At 45.1% G+C, this 24,900-nt stretch overlaps 1 protein-coding gene across 1 annotated transcript; it reads right to left on the bottom strand.

Annotated features, from left to right (window-relative positions):
• Positions 1 to 936: 936 nt before the first annotated feature.
• Positions 937 to 24,681, bottom strand: IQCJ (IQ motif containing J). The gene is made up of 4 exons (XM_064275388.1): positions 24,677 to 24,681; positions 23,945 to 24,163; positions 13,613 to 13,693; positions 937 to 1,200 (listed from the first exon to the last, which is right to left on the bottom strand). Exons 1-4 carry the CDS (start codon positions 24,679 to 24,681, stop codon positions 1,005 to 1,007), a joined length of 501 nt encoding a protein of 166 aa, XP_064131458.1. The 3' UTR covers positions 937 to 1,004.
• Between the last annotated feature and the right edge of the window lie 219 nt (positions 24,682 to 24,900).

Raw genomic sequence — 24,900 nt, 5'->3', positions numbered from 1 at the left:
AAAAATAACAAAATGTAAAGGAGGATTTTTATTTTTGAAAGTAATAAACTTGTGTACTCACTTCACTTCTCTTCCCGACTTCTTCTCAGCACACCAGTGACTGACTGTAAACGATTACCACTCCTAAATCTGCAAAACTCCACTTCACAATTGCTCCATCATTTCTTCCCTCCCACATTTTGTGTTTTACAAAACAAAGACTTTCAGCAGATTCTTTCACTCCCTAACTCTGTACCACAAGGCTTTTAAACTGGTGGCTGTGGGCCAAACGTGGCAGGCATGTTTTGTCTATTCTTAAAATTTTCTTTCTAGCTGCCAAGATTTAAAAATCTGGATTTCTGGCACTTCCTGAAAAAGGAAAATCACATTTGGCAACATCTGTCCTGCATCCCAACATGGCAAGACATTCCCAGGGGCCAACTGGGGCTGCCCCCTTCAGAGAAAGTTCCTGTTCACCTCTCAGCCACAGTCACAACCCAGCCCCCGTTCAACACATGAGTTACCTACCTGACCCCACAGGCATCACAGTGTGTGAACACTTTCAATCTTCCTGTAAAAGTTCTCATTATAAGTCATCCTTATAACCTAACTTATATTCTCTCATATCAGCATCACAAAATGCTACCAGAGGCGCATAAATAGAAACACACTGTCTTTAAAAAAAAAAAAAAAATTCTCAGCAATAGAGGAATGAAAACCACAAGTGAGTAGTTTAGGTTAAGTTCAAATGCAGTTTCCTCCAGTCTCATAAAGTTCGCTTTGTGTTTACGAACTGTCTTTGTTTGAGATGACAAAACTCCTGCCCTGTTCACATGTATTAAATAAGCAGCATATAGACCCTCACTAGCACAAACCATCTGCTCACGAGCCAGGACGTCTCTCACAGAACCCAAGCCCTGTGGTCAGCTGAGGGCGAGTCAAGCCCCGGTGGTCAGCTGAGGGCGAGTCAAGCCCCGGTGGTCAGCTGAGGGCGAGTCAAGCCCCGGTGGTCAGCTGAGGGCGAGTCAAGCCCCGGTGGTCAGCTGAGGGCGAGTCAAGCCAAGCAAAGGAAATGCGGGACTCACGGGTGTGCTGCCGTCGGAGAAGGTGTTCATGCTGACAGAGCTGCTCAGCTTTTCTGAGGACACGGAGGGTGGGGATGGGCTCCGCTTCCCCAGGGGGTCCTGCCGCTGCAGGTACTCCCGCCAGGCACGCTGGATGCTGCAAAAAAAAAAAAAAACCAGCACACACAGTCACTCCCAAGAAACCCAAGGGGTCCGGAAGAATCAGCTCTGGAGACAGGGGAAGCGTACTACATAGAAGGTGGCACAGGTGATCGAAGACCCGGACCGTGTCGGCCCCTGAGACTGTCTCTCTGTTTCACTGGTTTGACTTTCACAGTCTTGACTGGGCTAAATCAGTCTAGAAGAGTCGAATTAGTCGGAAAAAGTCATCAGTCAAAGTCAAACTAGTTTGCACATTTAAAGGCACTTCGATTTATGGGACATAAAAATCTCCCAGTTTCTCATCCTATGTTTCAAATGAGAATGATAAATAGGCTGACATGTGAATTTATTCACTGACGCAGTATATGGTTGTGGCGGGACTGCTCTGCACCAGGGCCAGCTACAGAGTCTGGACAGGGATCCTGCGATGCTCTACTCCAGGGGTTGCCATCTGCATAGACCACTCCAGGGGGCGCCACCTACACAGACCACTCCAGGGGGCACCATTTGCAGAGACCACTCCAGGGGGCGCCATCTGCAGAGACCACTCCAGGGGGTACCATCTCCATAGACCACTCCAAGGGGCGCCATCTGCATAGACCACTCCAGGGGGTGCGACCTCCATAGACCACTCCAAGGGGCGCCATCTGCAGAGACCACTTCAGGGGATATCATCTGCATAGACCACTCCAAGGGGCGCCATCTGCAGAGACCACTCCAGGGGGTGCCATCTGCAGAGACCACTCTAGGGGGCGCCATCTGCATAGACCACTCCAGGGGGCGCCATCTACATAGACCACTCCAGGGGGCGCCATCTGCAGAGACCTCCAGGGGGCGCCATCTACATAGACCACTCCAGGGGGTGCCACCTCCATAGACCACTCCAGGGGGTGCCATCTGCAGAGACCACTCTAGGGGGCGCCATCTGCATAGACCACACCAGGGGGCGCCATCTGCATAGACCTCCAGGGGGCGCCATCTACATAGACCACTCCAGGGGGTGCCACCTCCATAGACCACTCCAGGGGTCGCCATCTGCAGAGACCACTCCAGGCGGTACCATCTCCACAGACCACTCCAGGGGGCACCATCTGCAGAGACCTCCAGGGGGCGCCATCTGCATAGACCTCCAGGTGAAGGGCGTCCCATGATGCTATGCAATGCATAGTCTGCGTGGCCTTTGAGAGGGACAAGACAGGCAAGAGTCCAGCAGCCATGGATTTTACATACAGTGGAAGGAAACATGCAATATATATACACACACACACATGAATGGAGCCCTGGGGTCACAGTGGTTAAGAGCTTGGCTGCTAACCAAAAGGTCGGCAGTTCGAATGCACTAGCTGCTCCTTGGAAACACCACGGGGCAGTTCTACTCCGTTTCCTATAGGGTTGCTATGAGTCAGAACCCACTTGACAGCAACGGGTTTTATAAAGAAATGAATAAAGGAGACAAAATTTCTGACAATGTTAAACACTAGAGAATTAAAGTAACACGTGATTAGGTGGTAACTTGTAATTTCTCCCAAAGAAGCTCTTTATTTCCTGTGATTTGTATAGAAAAAGTCATCTTCTTAGGATAATGGAAACCTCTTCTTTGTGAAAGTTAAGTGATGTTTTCCACAGACTAGCTTCTAACCTCGTTTTAGGTTGTCACAGGCAGCCAGTGGATACAATCTAATTTCTCGTGGGGCTTAGCCGGGCCTGCAGATCAGTGTCAGGGCTCTGCCTTTTAAGAGTTTAAAACAGTTGCATTAATTCCATTATTATCGCCTCTAGACTTCTGGAAGCTTCTAATCTTCTGTAATTCTCCCACATAAACGTAGGCATCAAAGTTGTTTCTGTATGAACGAACTGACCAAAATGATCTGAGACCATCAATTTTCAGTAGTCAGAACATACAAAGAACACAAAAATGCTACCACATTTTGGAATCTGTGTGTTTTCCCTAATATATTAAGGGTCGGTGATTATAATCCTAAAGGAAAAGTCCAGAAGCTGCAGTAAAACAATACCTTTGGGTCACAGCCCAATTTACCATAAAGCTACAAAACTTAACGCTTGAGGGCCCTTCCTTGGAGGTCAGAGGCCTCTCCCAGGGCCCCGCAAGGGGCTCTTCATGGTTTGGGTAAAATTTGTAAAAAGTAAGATATCTTTTAGGCTTTATTTTTAAAGAAAAAAAAAAGCCTGTTGCTGTCCAGTCCGACTCATAGCAACCCTATAGGACAAAGTAGAACTGCCCCCATAGGGTTTCTAAGGAGCGGCTGGTGGAATCAAACCGCCGACCTTTCGGTTAGCAGCCAAGCTTTTAACCATCTCACCACCACAGCGCCTGACTTTTAAAGAGGCCCTTCCAAATTATATACACTCAAAGAAAAAGCCCCCACAAAAGCAGGGTCTGACTCTGCTTCATTAGGCTAGGTGGCTGTTTTAATACCCAATGCTTGCTCAAAATTCTTTCTTTCTTCCTTCTTTCCTTCCTTTTTTTTTTTTTTCTTATTTAAAAATGTTTGAAGTACCAAGCTTGGTAGTCACTGCCGCTTCTTCCTGGGTCCATTTTATTCGACAGTGATGAACTTTTGGGAGCTGTTTGTGATTTCCACATTGTCTGAGGCACGTGGCGTCTCTTATAACCCTGCTAAGAAGTTCTGTCACCTGAGGGAACCTGAAGTCTGCCCATCAAGAGCTAAAGAAAACGTGTGACATCTTCAAAAAATTAAAAAGTGGAAAATATCGACAACTCATAGAACATTTATAAGTTTAAACAAAGTTGAAGTATTTTATACGGTCCTTTTTTTTCTTTTCTTTCTTTTTTCTAACAGCCTGGAATTTTCAGAAAATTTAGAAAGACAAAGTAGTGGCCATAGATGGAACACTAGGGGGCGGTGTGACACCTTTGAAGAACCAAACAAGGTTGGGCAAAACTGAGGGGTCCGAGGCTTGCAAAGGTGAGTTTACAATTAAGCACCCCTACAGGGTTCTGGAGCCCTGGTGGTGCAGTGGTTAAGAGCTCGGCTGCTAACCAAAAGGTCAAGAGTTTGAATCCACTAGCCATTTCTCAGAAGACCCTATGGGGCAGTTCTACTCTATCCTATAGGGTTGCTATGAGTCAGAATTGACCTGAGGGCAACAGGTTTGGGTTGTTTTTTTTTTTTTTTTTTTAAATAGGATTGCTGGAGCCCTGGTGGTGCAGTGATTAAGAGCTCTGGTTACTAACCAAAGGTTGGCAGTTCGAATCCACCAGTCGTTCCTTGGAAACCTTATGGGACAGTTTTACTCTATGACAATGGTTTTTTTTGTTTGTTTGTTCTCTCTCCTAGCACTACGGACGTATCAGTTTTCCTTAAATCTGAGACAATTTATTTTCTTGCAAGAAGACAAGAGAATATGACAATATTATATAACTTTGAAATTAAAAATCACTTATTAGCCCACTTGCTTCCTTAATATCAGACATATTTTATTTTTGAATTTTTACCTTATAGCCTTTGCCCACATATAAAAAACAATTTTACCTAGTTGAATGCGTATTACACTATGTCTTATTCCTTTTCAAACTTAATACTGTATGTTACAACCTAAATGTTTCCTATGTTCTACTTGGTATTCGTAATTACACTTTCGACACCTGCATCACAATCGGGACAGTGTCTTTAAACTAGTGTCAGGGCTGTAATTGACAGGCCAGTCATGTAGTATTAGGGCATCACCCTAAACTGCTACAGTGTATTTCTAAAATGTCACATTAGGCCATCAGCCTAAGTTGCTACATTGCATTTCTCAGTGGTGGAGCCATGCTGTTATTAGTTGTCGTATCAGAGACGTGTACATCACACTATTTATTCTCCTTTCACCACGCTGACGATGTGACCTCAGGAGGTTAAACTGTTCTAGTATTAAGCTCTCTGAATACCATCTCCAGGCAGCACTGGAGGTGCAGTGGTTAAGGCGCTGGACTGTGAACCGAAAGGTTGACGGTTGGAAACCACCAGCAACTCCGAGGGGGAAAGACACGCCAGGATGCTTCCGTAGAGATTTACGGCTTTGGACACCCTATGGGGTCGCTATGAGTCAGAATCGACTGGACAGCAGTGGGTTGGGAATACCATCTCCAAATGCTGTTTTACTGTAAGAGGAAATTAAACCAAGATGTAGAAGCGACTCTGTCCTGCGGTCTGAGGAATTCTATTTCAGCCTTCTTACTGTAGATTTAAGGAGCCCGTGTGACGCAGTGGTTACCGTGATCGAACGCTAACCAAAAGGTCGGTGGTTTGAAACCACCACTTGCTCTGTGGGAGAAAGACGTGGCAGTCAGCTTCCGTAGAGATTTAGAGCCCTGGAAACCCTATGGGGTCGCCCAGAGTCGGAATCAACTCCACAGCAGGGGGGTTTATTGTAGACTTACCGCAGTTCCTACTTAGAGGTCTCTAAGGCTGGGGCGTAAACCCTAACTAAGTACCCACTACTTTAAGATTTTTATTGTCAAAATTAAGCAATGGTATTAACGCAATTCTTTAGGGTAGTTGCAGTAGGAGGGCACATTTAATGTGCTCTTTTTTTTATGTTCTGAATTATAAATAAAGTATAGGGGACAACTTCAAGAGTGATAATACAGTCTTCAGTGCTTCTGGTAAATTTCTGTTTCTCTTCTCCCCTCTCAAGGATGGCGCGGCTTCCTGCTCTGTCCTCCTTCTCCCTCTCCCTCCCTCCTTCCCTGTCTCTTCCCATCTGAGCCATCTCCCCACCCCTTTTGCACACACAGCCGCAGTCCTGCAGTCCTAGTTCCCCATGGACGCCCTTGCATGCACAGAATACCAAACATTGTGTAAACTTGTGGATACTCTACGGGTTGTCAACACGTTCTACTTTTTTATCGTCTTGAAGATGTCACGTATTTTTTAGCTTTAATGGGCAGTTTTACAAACTTTAGGTGCATGCCCTCAAGTGGCAGAACTTGTTAAAAGGTTTCTGGAAGGTCCCAAGTGCCTTGACAAGTTCTCTGAGAGCTGGCATGCTTAGGGAAGGTTTGAAAGAGCTCCAGCACTTTGGTTAAGCCTTGAAGGATAGATGGGATTCAAACAGAAAGGAAGAAGGTAGAAGAATAGCTTTGGGCAAAGACATGGAGGTGAGGACTCAAGGCAAGAGGCAGGAGGGTCCCAGGGAGGAGCAGATAGGGTGTGAGGCTGTGAAGATGGGAAAAGGGTCTCAGATCCTCCAGGGCCAGGCTGGGGGCAGACCAGCCAACACTGCCCTCGTGAGGGAGAACTCCATCTTGGCACAGGTGATTGTTTCCAGACCTTTGCACTTTTCAAGAAAAGCCAGAAATCTGGGTTTTTATGTGAAGGTTACTAGTTTTTAAATGTTAGTCAATAATTTAAAAGTTTTCAAAATACGTTGTAGCCCAAGTAGGCCAAATTGGGAGTGGTCAAAAGAGAGGATACCATCAAAGAGGGCACATCAAGTCTGGACATCTTAGAAAAGTGGTAGCTAGTTTTTTTTTTTTTTTAGTACACAGACAGCTCTTTCAGGGCTTAGTCTCCCACTTGATCCCTCCCACACGTGGGCTCTGAGGAAGACAGTGTTAGTATCATGGTGGTCGGGTTGGCCTGCCCTGTGTTAATATCTTTTTTCTGCTCTAACACCCCTTTTTGTTCACAGTCCACCAAATCTCAGTCCATGCCCTTTGGATAGGATCAATCCTAACCCATTGATGGTAAAGGGTGGCCGGTGTACCAAGGCAGACCAAATAGAGGACAGTGATTGGTTCAGATATGTGCACACGGCTCAAGACAAGCCAATGAGAAAGGGCCTGGGAGAACTTACTGAGACTACAAGGAAGAGGCCCTCTCTTCTACCTGGAGATTTTCAGCAGGTAGGATGTAAGCTTTGCCACGTGTTGGGAGAGCCCAGGAAGCAACCACGCAGAAGGAAGAAATGCCCGGTGACCTTCTTTGACCACCTGGGTCTGGCTGTGGTTGAAGCACATCTGCCCCTGGGTGATTCTCTCAGGTGATCCAATGTAATCCCTTCTTATACTTCAGTTAGTTTAAATTGAGTTTTTACCACTTGCAATCAAAAGAGTCCTGGTCAAGTGTCAGGAATCAAGATGACAACTAACAGACAGACCAACACTTGGGACTCCTGCCCCCATTACAGTGAGCTTCGTCCTCACAGTTCAACACAAGGCAGAAATGGGAAAGGGAGCAAGATGTTGGGTTGGGCTTGGGGTACAGTAAGTGGATAAGTAGAACAGTTCACATGTGGCCTTAGGAAGCCAGAAAAATGGAGACCTGGCCCCGCTAGAAAGACCAGGGCTGGAGGTGGCACACATTGTCCTTCTGCAAGTTTAATGGGGAGGCAAGGCCTACATGCTAACAGTGTAAAACAGAATGTCACTAAAGGTCATATGATTCGTACAGACAGCATATGCTCCAGCAACGTAATGCTGCGGTCTCATACTTCAATTAGGAAGCCAAGATTATCTGTAGGTACAAAAAATAAAGAAGAAACTTTTAAAATAGAACAGTCCTATCATGTGAGTCCTGTTCCTGGATTTCCCACCTCCCTGTTATTACAGCGGTGGGGTGCGGGGTGGAGGCAAATGGCCCAGTTCTGACTAGTGAAACCTAAGGGAAGTTGGCTGCAGGGAAGTTTTTCTTTTAACACAGCTGCAGTTCCTCCATCCTCCTCTTTCCTAACTTGAACATAGATGTGATGGCTGGAGCACCAGCAGCCATATGGCATCCTATAAACAACAAGTATAGGGAAGAGGCCAAAAGAATCACAAAGACATGGGCTTGACCTATTTGGGGCTCTTGAACCAAACTCAGCAACCACTCACTTCCTGACTTCTACTTACAGGAGGAAGATGAACCTCTATCTGTTTAAGCCTCTGTGAGTCGATTTTTTTATGTGCAGCTAAAAGCTGTTCTAACTGCTATATCCTGTTTCCATTATTTATTATTTGGTGTCTACCTCGACCACATTTATTCAACCTGTATGCTGAGTAAATAATCCGAGAAGGACTCTATGAAGAAGAATGGGGCATCAGGATTGGAGGAAGCCTCGTCAACAACCTGCGACTGAGAAATATCTTTCGAATTCCTTTGGGGACTATTTCCTTTTTCTCTCTCCCCTGCCTCCCTTCCTCCATTCTTACGTTCCTCCCCGCCCCCCTTATAGAATCTAAATATTGTTCCTTCACAAAATCAAATACATTAACACAAAATGAAAAGGCCAATTGAATATTTAACAGACTTCTACAAAATGGTTTGAATTTAATACATCTCCATGTCGTTCTATCGCAAAATAAATACATTGTTAAAATAAAGAAAGGGATTGCATACATTTCAGGAACAGACTTAAACAGATCCGTTTTAGATCTGACTACAGCACGCACAGCATGACCCTGGAGTGAAGGGCAGAGCTTTGCGGTGACCTGGGACCTGTTCTATTCCTTCACAGTCAGGCCTCATGCTTTGGTGTTGACCTTCCTCCCCAGACCCTGTTCCAGTCTTGGTTGCTAAGAATACATCAGGCTTTATTCCTAGAGTCAGGCTAAAAGTCTTCACTTTGGTGCTTTCTCTGAATTTCCTGACTTCAGAGGTTTGTCTTTGCTTGATCTTCAGAGAACTTGCCTTTCACCTCTCCAAAATGACTTTTCATTAATAGGTGTGCAGTCTTGATTGCTTTTGCCCTTTTGTCATGGTCTTTTGATCCTCTAAGTCTAAAACTCAAAATTACGTTCTCACAGTTGTCTTCATGAGCAGGTACCGTTCCCTTGGATGTTTCCTCTAACTCCCAGCCCACACACGTTCTCCACAGAGCCAGGCTCTACCCACAATCCTCTGCTCCCTTCCGTGGCCACACATGGTTCACACTTATCGTCAATGTCTCTTCTTGTCATGTCGTCCTGAGTGTGAGGAACCAACTGAGGCAGGTTCCTGCCCCATCTCACCTCCATCCTGGGCTTCCCACTAACTCAGGTGTCCACGAGAGATTTACACAGGTTCCCCTCTTGCCTCATCTTTTAAGTTCAGAGATTGGCCTGTTCAGGTACCTGCTGTTCTACCTCAGGACTTGTAGGGATGGGCTGCACTGCAACCTCTCCTCCCGCCTAGTGGGAAGACAAGAGCTTCTGGTGAGCAACTTCTATAGTGTTGTAGCCCCCACTTCTCTCTACCTCTAGGGAAAGACAGGTGTTCAGCTGGTTCCCACCAACAGAAGTCAGGAGACACTAAGAGAAGCCTGTGAAGGCTGAGGGGGACCCCACGCCTGGGACAGTGGCCTGTCTTTTATACCCAGGGCTCTATAGGGTAAAGAATCTCCCTCGGAGAGGGGGGTCGGGAGCAGGGACAGTATCTTCAAACCCTCCCTGCTGAGGACAACAGGGTCGACGAGGGTAGGCACTGCTAGGTGAGTCACAGAGCATAGCCCAGTCAGAGCAGAGCAAGGGGCACAAGTCCAATGGGAGGGGGCTCCGGGGAGTCCTAACGACCCTCCCCCCAGGCTTCGAGCCCCCTGAGCTATTTTAAACCACTGTGTGGGACCACAAATGTCCGCCATCATCAGGAAACTTGGGGCAGCCTTGGTTTTCAGCACATGGGGAGGGCGCAGTGATCCCCATAGAGGAGGAGAGGAGGAAGGAGAGCAGGAAGAAAGGGTAGAAAGAGGAAGTGAAGGGAGCAGGCTGCACAGATGTTGCTGTTAGGTCCCCTCATGTAGATTCCAACTCATAGCAACCCTCTGTACAACAGAATGAAACACTGCCCAGTCCTGGGCCAGCCTCACAATCACTGTTACGTTTGAGCCCATTGTTGTAGCCACTGAGTCAATCCATCTTGTCGAGGGCCTTCCTCTTTTTCACCGACCCTCTACTTTTCCAAGCATGATGTCTTTCTCCAGGGCCTGATGACATGTCCAAAGAGCAGGAAGAAAGAGGAGGTGGAGGGAGCAGGCTCCACAGCTGTAGGAAAGGTCTAACGTGTGTGTGGCAGGGATGTCCAACTTATCATGAGGGTTAAGGATTTAATAAACAAATTAGATAAAACTCACTGAACTGGACTAAATTCCCAACGGAATGCAAATTCCATTACTGAGCAGGATTAAGTTTTTTCTCCCTTGCCCCCCACCAGTGAGTGAAAATTGGGTTCAGGCTTATTAGAAAAGATACAACCGTTCTGTCTGCACTTGACTGAGCTGAGACTCCCTCAACAAACCAGCTACACAGCCAGTCATAACATTCCCGATTCTCTGAGCTGGCCTATCTCAGGTGCACGGAATATCTTTGCCTGCCTGCCCCCCCACTGGCTCTTGGCCCTCTGCATGCTGAAGATGATGAAAACTAAGAAAATTAGAGAGGGACACCAACTTTCCCTCCCAGTACTTTTCCATTTACTAGAACCTTATCTTAATGAGAAATCCCTGAGGATGAAGCAGCCTACGTTTGCAAACTAAAGCTCGTGTACTGAGGCTGGCACAGTGCTTGCTACGTGAAGCAATTTCACAGCCGGATGCATGATTCATTTCGTATTGTGACACAGAGCCTCCTGGCAGGCGACTGAGCTCCTTCCTGAACCACACCCGGCTTTACCTTGAGAGGGAGCCCTGCGACCACCTCGGAGGAGACCCTGTTACTGATAACCAGGTTAGCACAGACTTTACGGGTGTGTATTAATATTTGCATTTGTTCAGCAGAATATTACGTTTCTGGGTCATTTCTGTTTCAATTCCTAAATCCGGCAATGGCTTATCATTCTTCAAAGTTGTGCACCTCGGGGTCCCTTCTTCTGGGTGACTTTTTTCCTAGAAAGTATTTTATTGAGCTTTTTTTTTTTTAAATGATCAGTGATACCAGCCAAAGTCAGACACGTTTGATTCTCCTGTACATGCTTCCCGGACTGTTGAGCTTGTGTGTGTGTGCGTGTGTGTGTGTGTGCATGTGTGCACGTGTGTGCATGCATGTGCATGTGTACGTGAGCGTGCGTACGTGTGCATGCATGTGCATGTGTATGTGTGTGTGTGCATGTACGTGTGCACGTGTGTGCATGTGTACGTGTGTGCACGTGTGTGCATGTGTATGTGTGCGTGTGTGTGTGCGTGTGTAGAGGCTGCGTGCGTGTGTGCATGTGCATGTGTCTGCATGCGTCCATGCATATGTACGTGTGTGCACATGTCTGTGAGCGTGCATGTGTGTGCACGTGTGTGCATGTGTGTGTGAGTGTGCGTGTGTACGTGTGCACGTGTGTGCGTGCATGTGCACGTGTGTGCACCGTGTGTGCATGTGTACACATGTGTGTGTGCATGTGTGTGTGCACGTGTGTGCATGTGCATGTGTGTATGTGAGTGCATGTGTACGTGTGTGCACGTGTGTGCATGCGTGTGCACGTGTACGTGTGTCTGCGCATGTGTATGTGTGCGTGTGTGTACGTGTGCAGGCTGCGTGCGTATGTGCATATGTGTGCGTCTGTGCATGTGTACATGTGTGCACCTGTGTGTGTACGTGTGCATGTGTGTTCATGTGTATGTGTGTGTCCATGCATGTGTACGTGTGTGCACGTTTGTGTGTACGTGTATGCGGGGTGTGTGCGTATGTGCATGCGCGTGTGTGCGTCCATGCATGTGTACGTGTGTGCACATGTGTGCATGTGTGTGCGTGTGTGTACATGTGTGCATGTGTATGTTGTGTGTCCGTGTGCATGTGTGTGTACGTGTGTGCAGGGTGCATGCATCTGCACATGCACATGTGCGTGTCCATGCGTGTGTGCATGTGTGCATATGTGTGTGTACGTGTGTGCAGGGTGCATGCGTGTGTGCATGCACGTGTGTGCGTCCATTCATGTGTACGTGTGTGCGTGCATGTGTGTGTACATGTGTGCATGTGTGTGCGTGTGTGCATGCGTATGCATGTGTGTACATGTGTGCAGGGCGTATGCATGTGTGCGTGTGTGCATGTGCGCGTCCATGCACGCGTACGTGTGTGCGTGCGTGTGTACATGTGTGCGGGGTGCGTGCGTGTCCATACATGTGTACGTGTGTGTGCGTCCATGCATTTGTACATGTGTGCACATGTGTGAGTGCACGTGCATGTGCGCGTGTGCATGTGTACGTGTGTGTGCGTGTGCATATGTGTGTGAGACTGTATACACACTCACTGACAGTTCTGTGTGCATCCCTGCAGGGAAGGAAAACCAGAACTGGAAGGGGGCGCAGACAGCAGGCACCTGCAGTTTCCAATTACTTCCAAGGTGATTCTCACACACCCCTTCCCTAGTGAGAACGGGTTCAGAGGGTTGATATCGTGCTCTGTAACAGCCTACCCCGCTTTAGGTCTTCACGGTTTCATTCTTCTCAATATTGAGGTGTCGTCAGCATTACTTTTATGCAGTCAATATTTATATTGGTGGAAGGGGGCTCACATTTGGTCTTGTAAAGAGATTAGAAAGAAAAGGATGGAAAGAGATAAAGAGACATTGTTTTCCAGATAAGTGGACAAGAGCTGGGATGGAAACAGGAAGACGGAAGACGGTGAAAAAGGATGTGTGCATAACAAGGAGGTAGTCTGAGGTGCAAATCGAGCTGCTAAAATGAAAAAAAATAAAAAGAGAACATGTTGCTGTCCAGTAGATTCCGACTCATAGTGACCCTACAGGACGGAGTAGAACCGCCCCATAGTGTTTCCAAGGAGGGGCTAGTGGATTCAAACTGCCCACCTTTTGTTAGCAGGAGAGTTCTTAACCACTGGGCCACCGGGACTCCACCCATGCTAACATGAATTATTGGAATTTGAGGAGCCGCAGTTTTCACCTGAGGGGGAAAAACCGAAGTGATGACAAGCAAATAATTCCCCGTGCTGTCCAGTAGATGGTGCTGTCTGTCCAAGGCAGCTTCCTTACTGCCTAAGCGGAAACCCGTTGCCATCTAGTCAATTCCAACTCACAGTGACCCTATAGGACAAAGTAGAACTGCCCCATAGGGTATCCAGGGAGCAGCTGGTGGATTCCAACTGCCCATCTTTTGGTTAGCAGCCGAGCTTTTAACCACTCTGCCACAAGGGCTAGAAAACTCCGAAATTTGTTGCCATCAAGTCAATTCCAACTCGTTGCAACCCTATAGGACAGAGTAGAGCTGCCCCACAGGGTTTCCAAGGCTGTGATCTTTACGAAAGCTGACTGCCACATCTTTTTCCCACGGAGCAGCTGAGGGGTTTGAACTGCCGACCTTTTGGTTAGCAGCTGAGTGCTTTAACCACTGCGCCACCAGGGCTCCTCAGTGCCCAGAACAGGGAGGAATTAATGTGTAACACGGAATGTGAAATAAACAGATGCTCAAAAATTACAGAGAAGTTCAGAGTTCATAAAACAAGAGCTGCAGAATGATGTCTTGAGGCAAACTGGGGCGTAACTTACGTTTTCACCTTTGATTCCAAGGGCTGTGGGTTGAGGCGACAGTTTTCAATATTATTCGCTGCATCCATGGCCAGCTGCTGGCTAGAAAAAGAAATAACGTCTCAATATAGCTCAATCCAGAAAACTGTCAATACCTGCTAATTGCTATTTATTTTAAACAGCAGATACATATTCAATTTTGTTCATTTTAATTTATTAACAGAGTCTTAAACGTTCCTAAAGATCAGGGTCGGCTAAATCACGATACCATAGAAGAAAACGTTCTTTTGCTTTTTATCTGCTGCCCTTTTGATCTCTTCCACTCAACAATCATACCTAAGGAATGAAAATAGTATCCTTTAAGAAAACAGGAAAGCGGAACATTTAAACATTTCGGGAGGAGGGGAGGGAGCATAAAAAGAGTTCTAAACGCCATGGCAAGGACAGAGAGCATGTGTTGTTGTTGTTGTTGTTGTTGTTAGGTGCCACTGAGCGGATTCTGACTCACAGTGACCCTACATACAACAGAATGAAACACTGCCCAGTTTTGCGCCCTCATTGTTAGGCTTGAGCACCTTGTTGCACCCACTGTGTCAATCCATCTCCTTAAAGATCTTCCTCTTTTCCGCTGACCCTCTGCTTTATGAAGCATGATGTCCTTCTCCAGGGACTGATCCCTCCTGATAACATGTCCAAGGTATGTGAGATGAAGTCTCACCAGCCTGGTTTCTAAGGAACGTTTTGGCTGTGCTTCTTTCAAGACAAATTTGTTCTTTCTTTTGGCAGTCCACGGCATAGTCAATATTCTTTGCCAGCACCATAAGTCAAAGGCATCGATCCTTCTTCGGTCTTCCTTACTCATTGTTCAGCTTTTGCAGGCACAGGAGGCAAATGAAAACACCATGGCTTGGATCAGGTGCTCATTAGTCCTTAAAGTGACATCATCGCTTTTCAGTATTTTAAAGAGGTCTTTTGCAACGGCTTTGCCCAATGCAATGTGTTGTTTGGCTTCTTGACTGCTGCTTCCATGGGCAGTGATTGTAGATCCAAGTAAAATGAAATCCTTGACAACTTTAATCTTCTCTCCATTTATTATGATGTTGCTTCTTGGTCCTGTTATGAAGATTTTTGTTTTCTTTATGTTGATGCGTAATCCATACTGAAGGCTGCAGTCTTTGATCTTCATCAGTGAGTTATTCAAGTCCTCCACTTTCAGCAAGCAAGGTTGTGTCATCTGCACATCACAGGTTGTTAATGAGTCTTCCTCCAATCCTGATGCCTTCTGATGCCTTGTTCTTCATATGGTCAGCTTCTCAGATGATTTGCTCAGCATATAGATCGAATAAATATGGAAAAAGGATACAATGCTGACACACACCTCTCCTGACCTTAAACCCAAAATATTCACTTATTCTGTTCAAACGACTGCTTCTTGGTCTATGTACAGGTTCTTCATGAGCACAGTTAAGTGTTCTGGGATTCCCATTCTTCACAATGCTATCCATAATTTGTTATGATCCACACAGTCGAATGCCTTTGCATAGTCAATAAAACACAAGTAAGCATCTTTCTGGTATTCTCTGCTTGCATCCAGATCCATCTGACATCAGCAATGATATCCCTTGTTTCACATCCCCTTCTGAGTTTGGCTTGAATTTCTGGCAGTTCTATGCTGCAACCACTTTTGAATGATCTTCTGCAAAATTTTTCTTGTGTGTGAGATTAGTGATATTGTTCCATAATTCCTCATTCTGTTGGATCACCTTTTCTTGAACTAGGCATAAACACGGATCTCGTCCAGTCAGTTGGCCAGTTAGCTGTCTTCCAAATTTCTTGGCATAGATGAGTGAGCACTTCCAGCCCTGCATCCATTTGTTGAAACATCTCCATTGGTGTCTTAGTCATCTAGTGCTGCTGTAACAGAAATACCACAAATTGGTGGCTTTGACAAAGAAAAATTTACTCTCTCACAGTCTAGTTGGCTATGTAAGTCCAAATTCAGGGCGTCAGCTCCAGGGGAAGGCTTACTCTGTCAGCTCTGGAGGAAGGTCCATGTCATAGATCTTCCCTTGGCCTAGGAGCTTCTCCACCCAGGAACCTCAGATCCAAACAACACGCTCTGCTTCCGGCACTGCTTTCTTCGTGGTATCAGATCAACCATGTCCTTCTGCTCATTTTTCTCTTTTATATCTCAGAAGAGATTGACTTAAAACACTATCTAATCTTGTAGATTCCATCAATATAACTGCCGCTAATTCAGCTCATTAACATCATAGTGACAGAGTTACAACACATGGGGAAACAACGTCAGATGACAAAGCGGTGGACAATTATAGAATCCTTCAATATTGCAACTTGAGGCTTGAACTTCCTCCGTTATATTTCAGCTTGAGAAATGCCAAGCATGTTCTTCCCTTTTGGTTTCCTAACTCCAGGTCTTTGACACGTCATTATAATACTTTATCTTCTCGAGCCTCCTTTTGAAATCTTCTGTTGAGCTCTTTTACTTCATCATTTCTTCCATTTGCTTTAGCTACTCTATGTCTAACAGCAAGTTTCGGAATCTCTCCTGACATTCATTTTGGTCTTTTCTTTCTTTCCTGTCTTTTCAATGACCTTTTGTTTTCTTCATTTATCATGTCCTTGATGTCATCCCACAACTCATCTGGTCTTCCGTCATTAGTGTTCAGTGTGTCTCCTCTATTCTTGAGATGGTCTCTAAATTCAGGTGGGATATCCTCAAGGCTCTCATGGACTTGCTCTAGTTTTCTTCAGCTTCAACTTGAACTTGCATAGGAGCAACTGATGGTCTGTTCCACAGTCGGCCCCTGGCCTTGTTCTAATTGATGATATTGAGCTTTTCCATCGTCTCTTTCCACAAATGTAGTTGATTTGATTCCTGTGCATTCCATTTGCTGAAGTCCCCGTGTGTAGTCACCATTTATGTTGTTGAAAAAAGGTATCTGCAACGAAGAAGTTGTTGGTCTTGCAACATTCTATCATGCAATCTCCTGTAACATTTCTATCACCAAGGCCATATTTTCCAACTACAGATCCTTCTTCTTTGTTTCCAACTTTCACATTCCAATCACCGGTAATTATCAACACATTTGGATTGCATGTTTGATCAATTTCAGACTGTAGAAGTCAATAAAAAGCTTCAATTTCTTCATCTTTGGCCTTAGTGGTTGATGTGTAAATTTGAATAATAGTGGTATTAACTGGTTTTCCTTGTAGGTGTATGGATATTATCCTATCACTGACAACGTTATACTTCAGGATAGATCTTGAAATGTTCTGTTTGACTATGAAAGCAACACCATTCTTTTTCAATTTGTTATTTTCAGCATAGTAGACTATGATTATCTGATTCAAAATGACCAATACCAGGCCACTTCAGCTCAGTTACGCCTAGGATACCAATACCTATGCATTCCTTTTTTTTTTTTTTTTATGATTTCCAATTTTCTTGGATTTGTACTTTGTACGTTCCACCTTCCTATTATTAACTGATGTTTGCAGTTGTTTATTTTCATTTTCAGACATGCCACATCAGCAAACGAAGGTCCCAAAATCTTGACTCTATCCAGGCCATTAAGACTGACTCTACTTTGACGTGGCAACTCTTTCCCAGTCGTTTTTTCAGTGCCTTCCAACCTGATGGATTCATTTTTTGGCACTATAGCAGACAATGTTCCACTGCTATTCATAAGTTTTTCACTGGCTTATCTTATTTTTTCAGATGTAGACTGCCAGGTCCTTCTTCATAGTCTATCTTAGTCTGGAAGCTCAGCTGAAACCTGACCACCATGGGTGACCCTGCTGGTATGAACACTAGTGACATAGCTCCCAGCATCACAGCAACACGCAAGCCCCAACAGTACAACAAACTGACTGACTCATGGGGAATAAGTGGTAGAGAGGAGCTTATTTGTTCCCAATGGTGCCATTGCTTCCTTCCTCCTTTCAGTCTGTAAGCATTTTCAGATTCCCCACCATGAAAAGGGCATGGATTTATGTCCTGGAGAAAGGCAAAGGGCTACAGATATGAAGTCACTGCTCCTAATGAACTTATAAGGATATCGCTGGGTGCTGCAGTGGTCTAGGAAGACTTTGTGGAGAAGGTGGCACTTGGGCTGGCTTCTGAAGAACGGGCAGGAATCAGTAAGTTGAGATATGAAAGGTAATACAAGACAGTAGAACAAAGGAGTGGAGGTGAGAAAATTCAAAGGCTATTTTAGACAATAAGGACAGCAATTAGGCTAAGTGAGGATTGAAATAGAAGAATAATAGAAAATAAGATTGTCAAAGTCAGAAAACTAATAGTTCTTGTACACAATATGTACAAAATACCATCATAGACATTTTACATTTATTATCTCATTTATTATCTCACTTAGTAGTAAAAACAAACAAAAAAAATTTTCACAATAGTCTCCATCAATTAGGCATTATTTCCCCCATTGTACAGCTGAGGAATCTGAGGTTCAGAGAGATTAAGTCATTTATTCAACTCACGGTAGAAAGAGAGACCCCACCGAAGGCACTGCTGGGAAATTTTTTAGTATCAAACTTATTAGACTTATTCCTACTGACCGCAGTTTTCAATTTGTGACAGGTCCTAGAGTAGGTAATACATTTTGTGTCCCAACCCAGTACACGTAAGAAGTCTGTGTGTGTGTGTGTATGTATATAAAACTAAAAGAAAGTTTTCAAAAAACATTATTTCCCCACCTACACGAGATTCTCTGATATTTTTTATTATATTTCATCTTTTTTAAAAGATCAGTGGTGACCCACCAAACTGATTTACAAACCGTCAGTGAATCTGCAGTGTGGAAAACATTGCTACAGGGAAACATAAAGCATTTTCAGGCAGGAAAATATGACGAATGGGACGTGTCAGGATGGATGGGGACGACTGCGAGCAAGGAGAGGGAGGGAAACCTGCTTAGGAGGCTAGTGATAAGGGCTAGTATTGTGGCCATAGCCAAGAAAATGAAAAGCATTTTTTTTAATTGTGCTGGAAATATCATTAGGATAACAACTGTACTTTTCTCCTTCTCTTTAGAAAGGAATAACCAGGTGATGGGGAAAAGATTGGAGCCCTGGTGGTGCAGTGGCTAAGAGCTATGGCGAATCTTGCTAACCAAAAGGTCGCAGTCCGAATTCACCAGCCACTTTTTAGAAACCCTATGAAGCAGTTCTACTCTGTCCTACTGGTTGTTTTGAGTCAGAATCCACTCAACCAATGGGTTTGAGTTTTTGGTTTGGGGGGAAAAAGATGGTAGATGAGATAAATCTCTACATGGGCTCTAGGTGATGCCATCAGTCCAAGATAGCTTTGTGAACGTCCAGCCTGAACGTTGATGGGCAAGGAAAATACTCGTTTCCTCTGTGCCTTTGGTACTTCAGGGTCTATTATCTGTTCATCATTATTCTTTTGTTCTACAAATATGTGTCTTCTACGTGCCAGATGGAAACCCTGGTGGCATAGTAGTTAAGTGCTACGGCTGCTAACCGAAAGGTTGGCAGTTCACATCCAACAGGTGCTCCTCGGAAACTCTATGGGGCAGTTCTACTCTGTGCTGTAGGGTCGCTATGAGTCAGAATCAACTCGATGGCAATGGGTTTGGTTTGGTATGTGCCAGCTGATGAAAGGCATGGGGGTACATGGTGAAGATGCTAGACATGGTTCTAGTACTCATGGTCTTATGGTTTAGGAGGATACGCACATAGTAAACAAGTTATCAAAAATGTGATGGATGTTATTAAAGGGGAGACCCAGAAGGAGCCAACCCAGGGTAGTTAGACAGAAAAAGCCTTATTCTTATAATTCCATGTTCTTACAGAGATTGTTTTTGCTAGCTGTCGTGGAGGTGGCCCCGGCACACAGCGACCCCGTACACAATAGCACGAAACACTGCCTGGTCCTGCACCACCTCACGATTGGTTGTGGATTGGTCCATTGTGATCCACAGGATTTTCACTGGCTGATTTTTGGAAGTAGATTGCCAGGCCTTTCTTCCTAGTCTGTCTTAGTCTGGAAGTTCCACTGAAACCTGACAGGCGTCATAGCAACATGCAAGCCTCCACCAACAGACGATGGCGGCTGCTCACGAGGTGCACTGGGTGGGAATCGAACCTGGCTCTCCCACATGGGAGGTAAAAATTCTACTAAATCACCACTGCCTCTCACAGAAGTAGCCCTGGTGGTGCAGTGGTTAAGCACTCAGCTGCTAGACAAAAGGTCAGCAGTTTGAACCCACCAGCCAGCCTGGGGGAGAAAGATGTAGTCAGCTTCTGTAAAGGTTTCCAGCCTTGGAAACCCTACGGGGCAGCTCTTCTCTGTCCTATAGGGTCTCCATGAGTCAGAGTTGACTCGATAGCAGTGGGTTTGGCTTGGTTTGGTTTATAATAAGGATGTTTGGAGATTTCACTAACCTCCTTAATCACGAATTAGCAGATTGGATAACAGAGATACAAGGGATGGCAGTAATAGTGCGGCAACCAAAGACGAAGTGAGCTTTTCATAAGGAGAAGACAATGTTACAATGTCAACCAATTTGCTAATACAGATTATAACTTACACACTTTCAGTAAATAAACGACAAATTACAAATACCTGTTGGTTTAAACAGGGTAACTTTTGTTTGTTCCATCAACACTTGCCCGTGAGTGATAAAGTAATGATGCCTCAGTAGAATTCGTGGCTTGCAATCACACATTTCCTACCAGAGACTCAGCCTGAGTCAATATTTCCAAAGAATGGCAGCCAGCCTAAGGTCTCACCTAAGTTAACAAACGACTATCAGTAATGAGCGCCACAAGCATCCTCCTAATGAATGGCCTTACCAACTGCTGTTCTGTTTACGGACACAGGCCAAACTCCACCGACTGAGTGCAGCACACAAACGCACCCACTGCTCCTGCAAACAGTCCCCTCCCCGCACCCTGACTGTCCACCACAAGACCCCGTTGAGCTTTCAGAATCAACGTAATGTTCCAAAAGGGGGAATAACCGATCAGCTTCTACGACACCACTGTCACTTAAGTTAGAGTCACTTCAAGCCGCCGGGGTGATTTACATCAGGACCTGAGTCAGCTACCAGCTGTAATGAAATGTCTGATGTGCTCACCCAAACTACACCGATTTTTCAATCAAATGTGACAGCTTTCAAGGTCACAGCCCTGCCTCAAGGTGCCAGGAAAATCCCCAGAATTCCAGGCAAATGGGCACAGTTGTTAGGGCTGGCGGGCAGCCTCTGCTGATTTCTCTCTGTCCTGAACAAACAGGAAAGGAGAGATCACCCCACTGGCCCATATGCTCTGAGCAGAGACCGCAATTCCCACCCCTGGAACTCCTCAACATGACTGGAAAAAATGAGCACACAAAACAGACTGGCCATTTTCAAAAGCTTTTAGTTTTCCCAGCCCTCTGGATAACGAGTAGAAAGGGGGACTGTGGAAACCCACGTACGTGCCATCAATCTTCAGATACCTTCCTGAGCACAGACAGCCGGGAAGGATACGTGTTGGTGTTACTGAGAGGTTTAAGATAGACTCGCGGTCAATTAGCAGGAAAACTTCGGAGTTCATTTCCTACATTCAAATCAATAATGAAAACCCAGCCTAGCGAAGTTTAATAAATAAATGGGCTGAACGTCACAGAGAAAGCGTATGTTCAGAGAATTAAGCCACACGAGATTAGTGAACAACAGAAAGGAGCCTAAAATGCATCTAGACCGCTGGTTCTCAGTCCCACCTCTACCACAGAATCTCATAACAGAAGCTTTTTAACAAACACTGACTCCAGGGCCTCACCCCCAGAGATTCAGGTTCAATTTGCTTGGTGTGGGGCGGAAACCAGGGCATTTTTTAAGCTCCCCAGGTGAGTCCAACCTGCAGCCAGAGTGAAGAGCAGAGATCCAGACCTAAGGTCATTACAACACTTATATCCATAGGGGAAAAAGCCTCTTTCTAATTTCAACCCAAAGCCCTTTTGTTGTTTTCGTACAGGTAATGATGGTGGTAGCAAGAAGAAGAAGGGAAATAGAACTATTTTATTCTTAACTATTCATAGTAATAAGAACAGACATAACAAGGACAAAATAAATCCATGTTGTTAGGTTGTTGTTAGGTGCCACTGAGTCGGTTCCGACACATAGCAACCCTAGGTACAACAGAATACTGTCCAGTCCTGCACCATCCCCACAATCATTGCTATGTTTGAGCCCATTGTTGCAGCCACTGTGTCAATCCATCTCTTCAAGGGTCTTCCTCTTTTTTGCTGACCCTCTACTTTACCAAGCATGATGTCCTTCTCCAGGGACTGATCCCTCGTGATAACATGTCCAAAGTACGTGAGACAAAGTCTCTCCATTCTTGCCTCTAAGGAGCACTCTGGCTGTACTTCTTCCAAGACAGATTTGTTGGTTCTTCTGGCAGTTCATGGTATATCCAATATTCTTTGTCAACATCATAATTAAATCCATAGATAACCCAAAAACTTGTTTTGCTCAAAGGGCTGAAGCTTCCCTTCAATGTGATATGGTGCATGCTTAGGATCATAGAGACGAAATAAACCAAACAGCCACCCAGACAGAAAGGGAAGGGGGTCAATATAAAGGCACCTTGTGGCCACGGGGTGCCTCATGTTCTCAACAAGACTGCCAGTTCAATACAGTCATCCTCATTTCAAAGACAAGGAAACTAGGACTCAGGGTGGTTAAATAATTTTTCTAGGCTTACAAAGGTAAGAAAAAGCAGAGAGAAGAATCAAACCCAAGGTTTTCTATTTTCAGGAATGTTTTCAACAGCATCTTGGATGGTCATTTACACTCTTCTTGAGCGCTTCCAGGGTCTATAAACTCACTACTTAACAAAGAAGTTCATTCTGTCATTAGGCAGCTGCATTTTTACAAAAGTTACCCATTTTCTGAGCCACAAATCTGTTTCTCCATAAATCCAACTCACTACCCTTGTTCTGTTTTCTGGAGCACGAAGGGCAATTTAGCCTCTTTTATAGGAAAATTCTTTCAGATGTTTAAGGATAGCTGTTAAGTCTCCTTCGAGCTTTTACTTTTCTCCAAGCCACGCGTCCCCAGCTTTTTGCAGCAGTTTCCCTGGTTCCAGAATCCCCCCAGTCCTACCTGGCTTCCTCCGGTGCTCTCAGGGACATCAGCGTACTTTTTAAAATGTGGTGTCCAGAGCCAAGCATGACAGTAACGTAGGTGTAAACAGTCCAGAGTACGTCGGGACTTAGCAATGGTTGAGCGTAGGGGCTTTGGAGCCATCCAAACCTGGATTTGATTCCCTTCCTCACCACTCAAACCCTTTGCCGGCGAGTCGATTCTGACTCATAGCGACCACATAGGACAGAGTAGAACTGCCCCACAGGGTTTCCAAGGAGCAGCTGCTGGATTCAAACTGCCGACATTTTGGTTAGCAGCTGAGCTCTTAACCATTGTGCCAATACTTGGGCAAGTTACTGAAACCTCTCTGAGCCTCTTTCCTCATCTGCAGAATGGAAACAATAATGCCTGAATTAAAAGGACATAAACAGAATTCAACGGGACAATGTCTGTGAAGCATTCAATAGCACAAAGTGGGTTGTAAGTGCTCAATAAATGATAGTTGTTCTTCCCTTATCTCGACAGTTCGTGTCTATTAATCAGTTTAATATTGTGCTAATAGGTTCAGAAGCCATATACCCATCACGGGCTCACGTTAAAGTCAAATAGAACTCAAAGGCTTTTATCCACAGGCAGAAATCAGTGTCTCTCTCACACGTTCTAATCGTACAATTTTTAAAAACCTAAATGCAAGGCTTTACTTTTGTCCCTGTTCAATTTCATCTTTCTTGCCTCCTTTTTCTTTCCTCGCTCTTTCCCTCCTTTCTCTTCCTTCTGTCCTCCCTCTCTCCCTCCCTCTCTTTCTTCCTTCCTTTCCTCAGTTTTGTTCAATTCTGCAGTGTTATTTTGAACGTTCATTCTTAGTGTTAACCTTGTGCTTTTTTCAACTTTTATGCCTGCCTTCTAAAAAAAAAATTTTTTTTTTTCTATAAACGTCACTGTAGGGCAGTGTTAAGTTTCAAGCCCTCAGACACACCACCAGAGACATCTTCCAAGGGTCATATTACTCTGTTAATCAGTACAGTTTGTATCATCTTTCAGCTGGCTATAAAGTTATCTAACTATATGTCAAATTACCCACATTTCTGTGCCCTGACCACGATGATATCATGAGAAACTGTCAAATGCACTTATTCATGTTTGCCTTGCCAGGCAGTTTTTTTTTGCAAGCTCCTCGACCTTGCAAATGATGTAACTTCCTTTAGTAATTTTTACTTACTTTTCAAGTAAATATTTTCCATCATTAACTTGTTCTAAAGGGTTCTGCAATCTTTTCAGTTCTTCCTGTGAAAAAGAAAAAAGTATCTTACAAATGGGCCCCGTGTATTTATGAACAACAATACCCGAGGACAATTGGTAGCAAAATTGGGATAACACACTTTTAAGAGCTCTGGACCTTGTGATGGATAACCATTTAAACACACAGTACAATTTCGTCCTTGATCAAATAACACAATACGGCTGCTCAAATTGTGCACTTTCTTTAATCACCGAAGACAATGCTTCCTGTTATTTGCCCAGAGTGGGGCTACGTCTCTACGGACCCACCAACACTCCCCCCAGTTTTCTCTGTCAACAGCATCACATGTTTGCTGGTTGCTGGGCAGGGACTCTATGAGCATGTGCTGGGTCAGGTGATCCGGAAACCATTGTCTCTTAGGTCCTGGCAACTGCTCCGTCTCTCTTCCCTGTACCCCAAGTGCTTGGGTGCACGTACACACACACACATCCCCCCCGAATCTCAGGCACACACACACATCCCCTCTGAATCTCAGGCAAGTCCACGCACACACACACATACACACATGCACACACACTGTAATCCCACTCTGCCAGCCACAGCAATTGGAGCATTCCTGATAAGAACGCTTGTTTCCAGTCTTCTCAAAAAAAGAAGGCCCACAGAACTCTGTTCCTGGGACACCACACTGTCCGAGATCGCACCACTTGCCTCATCACTGCAAGCTACTGAAGTGGCTGGTTCCAAGAAGAAGCCCCAGTTAGAAATAATTACTCATTTGGCCCTAAAAGACCATCAAAACTAGTTCCGATATGCTTATAACCTCCTAGATGTCCGAGTCTCCCAGGTCATCCCCTAGTACCCAGTCTCTTTAGTCGCATACTGCACTGTGTTTTCCAGAACTTGACCCAATCAGCTACCTCTCCCCAGACTCT

This window comes from Loxodonta africana, chromosome 23 (assembly GCF_030014295.1).
Source record: "Loxodonta africana isolate mLoxAfr1 chromosome 23, mLoxAfr1.hap2, whole genome shotgun sequence".
NCBI lineage: Eukaryota > Metazoa > Chordata > Mammalia > Proboscidea > Elephantidae > Loxodonta > Loxodonta africana.
This window is presented reverse-complemented; position numbering and strand designations above follow the sequence as displayed.

Excerpts from the sequence above, each read along its gene's own strand:
- IQCJ (XM_064275388.1), bottom strand. Across the intron at positions 13,694-23,944 it reads GGAAAATATTTACTTGAAAA|CCAGCAGCTGGCCATGGATG; the intron begins GTAAGTAAAAAT and ends TTCTTTTTCTAG. Across the intron at positions 1,201-13,612 it reads TTGGAATCAAAGGTGAAAAC|CATCCAGCGTGCCTGGCGGG; the intron begins GTAAGTTACGCC and ends TTTTTTTTGCAG.